Source organism: Vigna umbellata, chromosome 3 (genome assembly GCF_029865625.1).
Source record: "Vigna umbellata cultivar VRB3 chromosome 3, Vumbellata_1.0, whole genome shotgun sequence".
NCBI classification, from domain to species: Eukaryota; Viridiplantae; Streptophyta; class Magnoliopsida; order Fabales; family Fabaceae; genus Vigna; species Vigna umbellata.
In genome coordinates, this window is record NC_142167.1 from 14,823,171 (window position 1) to 14,834,214 (window position 11,044).

General features: G+C 28.5%; 2 protein-coding genes across 2 annotated transcripts; one reads left to right on the forward strand and one right to left on the reverse strand.

Annotated features, from left to right (window-relative positions):
- The first annotated feature begins 254 nt into the window (after positions 1-254).
- Positions 255-2,195, forward strand: LOC124840799 (uncharacterized). Its single transcript, XM_047316924.2, has 2 exons — positions 255-1,019; positions 1,868-2,195. The coding sequence occupies exons 1-2, from the start codon at positions 323-325 to the stop codon at positions 1,972-1,974; spliced, it is 804 nt and encodes a 267-aa protein (XP_047172880.2). The 5' UTR covers positions 255-322; the 3' UTR covers positions 1,975-2,195.
- Positions 2,196-7,050: 4,855 nt separating this feature from the next.
- On the reverse strand, positions 7,051-10,471 carry LOC124840805 (large ribosomal subunit protein uL2my, C-terminal part-like). The gene is made up of 4 exons (XM_047316930.2): positions 10,245-10,471; positions 9,555-9,658; positions 8,264-8,361; positions 7,051-7,740 (listed from the first exon to the last, which is right to left on the reverse strand). The coding sequence occupies exons 3-4, from the start codon at positions 8,352-8,354 to the stop codon at positions 7,223-7,225; spliced, it is 609 nt and encodes a 202-aa protein (XP_047172886.1). The 5' UTR covers positions 8,355-8,361; positions 9,555-9,658; positions 10,245-10,471; the 3' UTR covers positions 7,051-7,222.
- Positions 10,472-11,044: the final 573 nt, after the last annotated feature.

Consider the following 11,044-nt stretch of genomic DNA (forward strand, 5'->3'; position numbering starts at 1 on the left):
TAATTTGAAATAGATAATAGTCAGAAAAATCATAAAAAAGAGTTAAAAATTAAAGTAGTGAATTGAAAAAAAAAAGATTTTGAAATTTGAAGCCTAAGATTCCCTCTCAAAGCAATGTGACCTTTTTCTAGTGACTAAGGAAAAGAAAAGAAGGAAAAAGAATGTCACTAAGCATCCATGGGGCCAACTTAGAAAGAGATTTGGGAAAAGTGTTTTCTAGAGTTATTAACACCATGCTTTCTCATCTTCTATCATCACAAACAAACCTATACAAATATTAAAATAACTTAGTGAACATTCTTTGCATCCATTCACAAAAGGGATGAACATGAAGCCATTCAAGAAACCACAAATTCTTCATTCTTTACTCTTATTCAATATCATGTTATTAGGTTCTTCTATAGAAAACGATGCAAACTACTGTCAAAATATCAGAAAACAAACACCTTTTTTCTTGAATCCAAATTCTTCTATATTAGACAACATCGTTTTGTGCATATCTCAGAATCTCTATTTCAGAACATCCCTTGGCCTTTTTCATGTCTCTTCACTAGACAACAATGGTAGATTTCTAACCATCACTCACTCTTCTTGTTCTTCTCTGCAATATGTTTCTCCTACGGCTGTCACTGCTGGTTTCCCTTCTCCTCCTGAGCCTAACTCGCTTGTTCTCTTCAATTGCTCAAGCAGAAGACACCCCATTTTACCAACCATGCAAAATTGTAGAAACTTGTACACTTGTGGAGGTGCTGAAGAGAACAAGAACTACCTTCATCCATGTTTAGTTGTTGAAGATCTGAGAAAATTTGACAAGGATTTTCATCCACTGCATCTGAACTGCTCTCATTTTAGCTGGGTGCATAGAAGAACATCAGACGGTGGACATGATCAGGGATTTAAGGTTGGAACAAGGATATCTGTTGACATTCCTCGTGTACCAGAAATTTGTCAAGGGTGTGAAAAGCCTAATGGAAGCTGTGGTGCTGGTTTGAATTGTTTATGTCACCCTAAAGAGTGCAGTAAGTAATTAACTTGGTCATTACACATGCACACATATTTTCTTTGAATATAAGTAGTAAGAGTTTTATCTTATGTAATAAAAATTTACATCTTAATATCAGTCTCTTTGAGACGTATATATCTCCATATGAAAAGTTATGTTAAAAGTCTTTTATATATATATATATATATAAAAGATAAAATCAATTTACATTACATAGATGTAAATTTTTATTTATAAACTGATTTTATAGAATTAAATTATATTTAAAATATGTTTTTTAGGTGTTTTAACCTAGTAGAGGGTGTTCTAACCCCATGGATGAGGGATGCGAGGTGTTTTATAACTTCGTAAAGAGTGTTCCAACCCTAGAATGAAGGAAATGAGGTGTTCTATCATAATAGAGAATGTTTTAAACCTATGGATGAATGATCTAAAATTTTAGCTTTGATTGAAGGCAATACTAATACTTTGTTCACTTGAATGGATTTGGGAGAGAGTGATTGAATGGATTTGAGAGAATTTGGAGATAATTTTTTTGTTGTTTATTTGAGTGGATTTGGAAGTGAAGGTGGATTTGGAAGTAAATTTTTTTAATCTGTCGTATCAATCAAATCCTACACTAATTCTCATAAACTTTACTTCCAAATCCACTCAAATAAACAACAAAATTTACTTTCAAATTCTCTCAAATTCATTCAATCACTCTCTCAAAATCCATTCAAGTAAACAAAGCCTAAAAGAAAATTTTATAAAATTGTGTCCATCTTTTGCCTGTTTTCTATTTTTTTTTTCATTTCCCTTTGTTTTGAGTTGTGAGGTAATTGTTTGATGATTCTGACTGAATGACTAACGAAAATTTTGCAGAAGACAAGGTCATCTCCAAGGCAGTGATAAAATCTACTGGTAGTGTTTTTTTCTCTCTGCTTTGTTTCATTGGTTCAGTTAGTGTTGCCTTAATCATGTGTGTCTAAGAAAGTTTAGCTAAGGGTTGGTTTGTTTGTTAAAAGTAGTTGGTGGTTGTACACTTGTCATTTGCTATTAAAATCTAATATAATATGTATAATCTTTGAACATGTTATGTTAACTGTAACTAACATGTATTGCACATGAACCTTGTATATTTTGTCTAAAGGATTTTAATGTAAGCTCAGATTGAAACTTTGCAGAAATCGAAGATGAAATTAAATTTATTTAAATATTACAAAATAAATATTATAGATAAAGCTTTCAATTATTTATATATTAAAGTTTTATCTTACTTTCTGTCTATATTAAATTTCCAAATAGTACCTCGAAGAAGATTGTTTCAACTAAAAATGCCTATAATAAATAAAAATACGGTCCAAGATAAAATCTACAACCAAACTTTCAGGGGTTTATAGGAAATATAATTATTCATTTTATTTTACTGTTCTGTAAAGCCAACTGAATACACTGATAAAGGCATAATAAAAAGTTTTTTTCTTCAAGTCTAAGAGATCTATTAAAATACCTTTAACTTTTTTTTTGTTAGGATACAGAACTTCGTAAGTTTAAAAAAACTAAATATATTGAATTTAAAACAATCTCAAAAATTAAAATACATTAAATTTGAATTGTTTTCTATTCAAATGCATTTATTTTTCAAATGTTTTTGGTAAAAAAGATAATATTCAAATTCAACTTTAACTTTTCGTTTGGATAAAATATTTTCAGTATTATCAAATACAGAATTTACTCTAATATTAAATAATATTTAATAATTTAAATTAATATTTTCAATTAATTTTGGTCAAAGTTATTTATCAATTAAAGTTCATTAAAAAAAATATTAGTTATCATGTAAGGAAATTTTCTTTACATTTCGGGTAACATCAGTCACAATTATTTTTTTTCAACATTATGAATCAAACTATTTTGGTATGCACGTGTTTCGATCAATGACTAAAAAGTTCTCTTGAATAAAATTGACTACGATTTTGACCCACTTTAAATATAATTAACATAGATAATGTTATAAAAAAAATAATATTTGTTGACGTCGGAAAAAAAATCTAATAGAATTAAAAAAATCTGGTTGGTATCAACTAAAAAACTAGGTTATTTTGTATTATAGTTGAAAACCTTATAAATAATCTCAACTTATATTTATAAAATAAAAATAGACCTACTGACATTAGACAAAAGTTCATATTAAAATTGGTTTATAAATAACTTTGAACTTGTTAGCTAAAATTAACTTTAATTAACATTAATAAAAAAATTAAATTTGTAATAACATTAACTTAAAACAATCTTGGATGGGATAATAGTGTAACTATCTAATTAATCAGATATAATATATAAAATCGGTATATATATATATATATATATATATATATATATATATAATATTTCACGAGTGGCATATAGAGTTTTTTAAAACAACAAAGTTTAAAGATTCTAACATTACAACCAATATTTTGGATAACTAAATAGGATTCAAAACAAAAATTAAATCATGATTAAACTATAATTAGATCTTCTTAATCATATGAAAGATAAAATTCTAATAAAAGTATTATAAATGGATAAATATCACAGATAAAAGGATTAAGTTTTTCTTTGAACTAGATTATCTTTATAGGAATAAACTATTAATACAATATTTACTTGAACGTTAGAATGCCTTTACAAATATTCTTATCATTCAGTTAAAGCTGAAGACAAAAATACAAACTAAAATATTAAAAATACTCATTCAAAGACAAAGACAAAAATGATGAAAAAATGTGATTTATTGATTTTTTAGAATTCATCCAACCTTATGATAGAGAAATAATACTTTGACACCCATAATTCTTTTACATTCATTTAACACCATCATTTCTTATTTTTTATTTTCTTCTTTCTTGAAAAATACAAAAATTTATTTTTTATGATCATTTTATCTTTATACTGTGTATCAAATGAATGTAAAAGTATCACTCTAAAATTATCTCTTATAATAAAATGAAAGGATTTAAAATTGAAGAGAAAAGAAAAAATAAATGTCACTCACATATAACAATTGTAAATTTGAATAGTCATCTTGTAACAATGTAAAAAAGAAAAGAAAGGGACATAAAAAAATAATGAATTGAAAACTACCAAACTTGAATTCAGAAAAAAAAAAATTCGAAGTCATGGTTGATATTAAATTAAAAACCACAGAAGCTGGAAACAATGATAACAAAAAGTGAGGAGATAAAAAATAAAGTTATAAGAGTCAATTTCTATGGAAAATATTAAAGAAAGATTATTAAAAGAACCTTCACCTTATTTATGAAACCTCTTGCATCATCTTGGACAAATTTAATTGAAAAACTAAATCAAATCAGAAAAATTAAAAAAATTGCACAGAAACTGACAACAAAACAAATTAGGTTAAAAATATTTGATAAAAAAATAACATTTGAGTTGTGACATTAATTCAAATTTTATCATGCAAGCCTTAAATAAGAAAAACAATAAAATTATAAAATTACAAGATGTCTTAAAGTATTATTTATATTATAATATTGTGTTTAATTAATGAAATATAAGTGAAATTAAAATCATCTTTCTAATATAACATAACGCAATGAATTTATGAAATGTAATAGTTAACTTTTTAATCTTTATTTAATGAAAATTTTATACTCACTTAAATTTAATTATATTTTACGTTGAATGATTTTAAAAAAAATATTTTGTTTAATTTACTTTTTATTTAAAATTATAATTATATCATTTTATTTGATTTTTGTGAGCCATTATTTTGTTTTTCTCGTTTTTAATTCACTTTATTAACTTGTTTATTTCTTCTTCAATTATTGATCAATAAAATTAAAGAGAAAGATGCTAATTAATTGATATAGTATTACACTAAAATCAAAGTATGTAACACTTCTACGAAAATAAATAAACAAATATTTTTAAGTATGTAATAAACAAAAAAAAATTAATAAAAACTTAAGTAAATATATAAATAAATTTATAAGTTAATTAAGCCATTAAATTATACATATGTATGTAGATATTCAAAGGATTCAACTAAGACCTATGAAACTAAAATTAAACTACCGTAATATTTATTAAAAAAATCTGAATTCAATCTTACATCATTCATTCGGAAAAGATTAAATCTTTCATCCAAAAGAAGAATAGAACAGGATTGTGTCTAATGAAAAGTTTATTATGATTTTTATTAAGAAGAAAAAGTTTAACAAAGACAACAAAAAGATGAGTTTAGACATTTCAGGATGAAGGAAGTGGTCATTTCATTGTAAAGTTGAACGATAAACATGAAAAACAAAAATGGTGGGGTATATGTATAAATATAATATATGAAATTATTGATAATGGATAACCTAATTAATTAAAAATAAAAAATAGGGCACAAAAAATTGTAGATGGATCCCACAATTTTAGAGATTTTACGTAAAAGGTGTTTATGATTTTATGTTTGAAAATATATAAAGTATGAACTAGGCTGAAGTTTTTTCTCTATAACTAAGTGATGTTTAAGAATATTTTGTAGGAATTCACAACAGAAAAATAGGTTAAATATTTTTATTAAATTTTCCTTTTTACTGACCCTCCATCTTTGGATATATATTAATAATTGAGTATGTAGTTTATCTGTCCATAGTATAACTCGTTCCATGTACTTTCTATATAAATTAAAATAATTAGCTTGAATAAAAAAATGTCTTTGAGAATTATTCTTTAAGGAAAGTATATTAGAATTTTTTTTCCAACTAGAATATATTCTTTATATATTTATTAACTTCTAATACATTTTAATATGTATTTTTGTTTTGCTAAATTATATTTTAATATCTAAAAAATTTTCTCTCATAAATTATATTTCAAAAATATTTATTTATTATATATTTTTAATTATAATATAATTTGTGTACATTATTTCTTATTTAATATTTACGCTTTTTAATTAAAATTCATTATAATTTACTTCCTATATATTAATTTCAATTATAAATAATTGTAAAATCATTTATTTTTTTAGTACATCATGTTTCGGATTACAGGTGGAGAACTACTTCTTCACCCTTTCTCATGTCACTGTAAAGGTTAAGCATTAAATGCAATCACCTGTATCTTGGCGTGATCAATTACGTTATTTTGAAGGTTCTAGAAAGTAAATCAACCATTCACTTTGATAATTTGTTGACTGATTGTATATACGGTATACATCATATATAAGATTTTATCTCAAACAAAAAGAATCACATAATATAATACATATTTTTATACATATTTGTAAAATTACTAGTCATTATATAGTAAAATTACATGTAATATAAAAAAATCAAATTGTAATTATAGTTATAGATGAAACACTTTTATTTAAGTAACTTTTAAATAAAAAAGTAATTATTATTTTATAGAAAAATATTGTTCACAATATATTGCAAATGAAAATTAATTGTAATTTTTTTTATGAAAATATTACTTTACTTAATTGAATTATAAATAATATCAAAATTAATATATAAAAAATAATTTATAAGCTCTAAGTGAAATATAATTATTTTTAATAAACTATAATACTAAAAGTAAATTATTAAACCAAAAAATAGAAACAATAATTATATATATTTAAATTTTGTAATTATTTTACTTTGAAATATATTTTTGTATCTTAATTATATTAACTAATATTTTTATTTTTAGATCAAAGCTAGCAGTAATTAGCAATAAAAATGAGAAAAAAAATCAGTTAGAAAATATCACAAATTTAAAACTAACATAGATTCTTATTGGAATTAAAAGTAGACGGGAACTTAGTTTCCTTGCGGGTAATGTGAATGTGACTCTTTATGCACAACCATTCTTTCCCTATCTCAAGAACAATATCAAAGAGCATCAACATAATTTTTTCTCATCAATACCAAGCACAAGCAGAAGTATATAAAAGAAACAAAAACCGCTGTCTCAATTAAGCAAGTCAACAAAATTAATCCAAACCAATTCATAAAAGCATAATAGGCAGTCAAGAAAAACTCAGTGTGAACAATGGAGGTGTAAGCTGAATGCAAGACTAGTTCAGAGAAAATGCAAAAACATTTTACTTAAGCAACAACAAAATTTGAACCTATAACATGCACAGTTTGACTGAATCTAATCAGTTCCATGAATTTTCTAACAGTTTCCAAAATTATTACAAGCATGTTAAGCATCAGAAGCAGCTGGTAGTGAATGTTGTATATACTACCACTACCTTCTGCGCTTCAAGGGTCCTGTCTTATAGCCACCCTTCGTTGGCTTGCCCCAAGGAGTGCGAGATCCTTTCCCCCATTTTCCACTACTCTTGCTTTTACCCTCTCCTCCTCCATGAGGATGATCTACCGGATTCATTGCCACTCCTCGAACAACGGGTCGTCGACCAAGCCATCGGCTGTGACCAGCCTTCCTAAGCTTCCGATCTCCATGACTTGGATTAGACACAACACCAATGGTGGCCCTACACCGAGAATCAATTAACTTTTTAACACCAGAGGGCATCTGGATCAAACAGTATGCTGATGTGGGCTCTTTCAAGATCTTTGCACTGGTTCCTGCAGCTCGGACAAGCTTGCCACCTTGCCCTGGGTTCAACTCAATGTTGTGAATGATTGTTCCAATTCGCATTGCAGACAGTGGCATGCAACTCCCAATTCGTGAGTTTATGTCAGAATACACCATTTGATTCATCATACTCTCTCGCGTTCTTTGAGCGCTAGTGTTTGTCACCTCTGAGAAAAGGCACAACAAGTACATGTGACTAAACGATGGAGAAAGAAGCAATCAGGGGTAGCATAGAAGCCATAGTTTCCATTTTGCATAGCATTTAGCCCATAGGCCAAATAAAATGTACAAATTTCAAACCCCACTTTCGGTTTTCTTTAATTCTAAAACGCAACCCATATAAATTTTCTTTGGTTAGTGTACCCAATGCTACCTTAAACAACATTATCTTGAAGTAGAGCATGAACAAGGCCATTGCTTGATTTGACCGTGTTTACTAAGATGAATGATTTCGTAACCCACCATTAAACAGCATTGAAAAGACTAAGGCTTTATTAGAATAAGGTTAGGGTGTAAAGCAATCAAGTCATTTGTGCAAAGCTGTGGAACTAAACTGAAGAGCAGTCATAAAAAGAAACCCCAAGCAACAGAGACTTCTTTCCAATATTTTCCCCGTCTTGTTCCATTTGCTACAAAATACTACGAAATTAATGTTCTTATTGCTGAGTATTAAAGGAGAAACGAATGTACCAGAAGAGAATCCGCGAAGAGTATTGGCTAACAAGTTGAGTGTTGATGAAGCAGTGCGACTTCTCCACAGTGACATAGCCATTTCAAACATGCAATGCCTACAAATTCAGGGCTCATTTGCTTAAACTTACAAAAGCAGATTGTAAATTATATAAAGAAAAAGTCACATTTATAGAGGTTTTATGTTAAGCAGAAGTTTACATATGGTTACAATCATATAAAAAAACTTACCTAGAAATGTGATTTTACATATCATTTCTCAAGAAATAAGTTTGAATTAAAAAATTCTTTCTTTTGGTTCAGGTTAAAAATTTAAAAATATAAACCACAATTACATTCATAAGTATTTACAGAAAATTCAAAATAGTACAATTTAATAATGTTGTGTAATGAAAAGCAGTTGGCAAATGTCATTTGTAATGAAAATCCACCATATACATTCACGTACAGCAGTGTTGCACAGTACCAAGTGCAAGCTGCAAGCCTGTTTACTTTCATGTGTTAATTGTGCGTGTAGTGTAACTTAAGCTAATTAGTATCATGGAACCAGTATATGTTAAAGAGCGGAAGCAGTTGTTTGTTTTCTCCATTTTCTTGCAAGTACATTAAGGTATACATGCAAGCATAACCAATACCCAACATATATTTTGAAAACATTAAAAATGGGTCTGTAGTAGTGTGTACTAACTGATCTCTACTTGAGTCCTCGTTAGGAATAATAACCATCACTGTTTTTTTTAATAGAACTCATTATACCATCTCAAAATATTATTTCTATTGGTAAAAGTTAAAGGCCAAAAGGTCAAAATAATTGATGGTATCATGCCTTAAAGGGAGACAGAAAGGGCACATACTATGAATAAGAATCCTACCCAGTTTTTCTAAGCAAAAAGCAGGATATAAAAATATAATGTCCCCCAGTTCACACATATCAGTATTCATGTCACCCTTTGTAGACATGGATAGTTGTCTACAATGTCGGGTGCATTTTCAAGCTAGCCATGGTGAATTATGCGAGGTTTGCCTTGGTTTCAGGAAAAAAAGGTGAAGCAACAAAATATTGCAGGCAACAAGAGAATCGAGCAATAACTAAAAAAAAGAGCTTGAAATCATGAGTAGCTGTAACGTTTCAAAAAGAATACCCAGGAGGAGAAAGCCTTAACTCTAAACATATCTATCATCCATTTAATCATCTTAAAAGACATTTCTGGCAGAACTAATCATTGTTATTGTTTAACGATTGCCAGAGAACACTGCCCAATTGTGATAAATTAAAAACAGTATCAATTACCTTCTGAATAAGCATCAAACAGTAGGATTAGTTTCAGATAATGGAAAGTGCTACTGTCAGTGCAGACTGCAGTAATGTGCAACCTCTCTTTCAACAAGGTGTCCCTGTTGAGTTCACCATAAATCAGCATATGCTAGAAATTTAATAGGATCAAAAGAACAAGTTACCAAACAGAACATATAGGAATTAATTTCTTTTATAAATAACACATGTAGGAATTTATTTCTTTAAAAAAAAATGTATAATGGTTTTCTAGGAATAAAATGTGTCATATAGAAAAAATAAATAAATAAATAAATAAAACTAGTAAACAAATTGGACATTTTTCCATGGCTTCAGCATACGTTCAGTAGAAGATCAATTCAACATCGTACATTTCTAGTAACATTCAAAACAATCAGCTCCAAACGGGTTCAAGACAACATTGTTCTACAAATTACAACGACTACCCAAGATAATTTCTAACTGTTAACATAAGCCCAGTTATCAAACTTGCGAGCCAACTCCACATCCTCTAACCTAAATATCTCGCACGTATAATCGTTTCATTTTCAGTGGGCTCGTGTGAAGTCGATCAAAAAACGGTTTTGGAGCCGGTTCAGCGAGTTCGGTTTGATACAAGAAAAAAATAAATAAAAAAAACAACACTGAATTTGCTTGTTTCTGGGTCGTGATTTATGCAGAACGCACCTGGGCAAGTTTGTGTCCGTTTTGGGTGTCGATGCTGCGTCCTCCTATTGCACCAACAGATCTGTGGTGGTGTCTTTCTCAGGTCGGTTTGCGTTTCCCCCTTCACCTGGGAGCTTCTGCAATCTCAGGCCTTCTACATCTGAAATGCCGGAGTTTCCTTGCACACCCCCCAAATTAATTATTTCACCTTTTTAAGTAAATGGATATTGCGAAATAAGTACGGTTAAGTTACGGAGGATGTAACGACTTCATCTTAAGAAGTCATATTCAAGATTTATTGTGATATTTATTGTCATACACGTTGTTAAGTAATTATTTTATGATTTTTATTGTATTTTTTATTTTTATCTAATATGATATTTAGATTCTTTCTTCTATTTCTCACACATTCATTTTAGGTTTAATAGGTTCGGAGGTCTCTATATTTGCGGGTTCGTTTCACTTGGGTCCTCCGATTTTAGAAGTGATCAATATTAAACAGGTGGCATGCTGAGGCATCATTTTATTTGCAGGTGGCAGGGTTTGAGCTTAATACGTGGCAATTTCTGAAATTTTTAATTTGCATTCAGATTCCCTTGCATTTAACGGAAAGAGTATTATTGACTCAATTTTGTTAAATTAGGGACCTAATTGATCACTTTTAAAATTGGAAGACTCAAGTGAAACGAACCCGCAAATATAGGGACCTCCCCGAACCTATTAAACCTTCATTTTAAGCAAAAAAGTCTATCATTAATGAGGAAATATAACTAATAAGACCTGAACTTAAATATTAACATTATTTTCAATTTAAAATTTTA

Coding starts and splice junctions, on each gene's coding strand:
- LOC124840799 (XM_047316924.2), top strand. CDS start 323: ATGAACATGAAGCCATTCAAGAAACCACAAATTCTTCATTCTTTACTC. Junction 1,020..1,867: donor ATGTCACCCTAAAGAGTGCA/GTAAGTAATTAA, acceptor AAAATTTTGCAG/AAGACAAGGTCATCTCCAAG.
- LOC124840805 (XM_047316930.2), bottom strand. CDS start 8,354: ATGTTTGAAATGGCTATGTCACTGTGGAGAAGTCGCACTGCTTCATCA. Junction 7,741..8,263: donor TCTTCGCGGATTCTCTTCTG/GTACATTCGTTT, acceptor GCCTTTTCTCAG/AGGTGACAAACACTAGCGCT.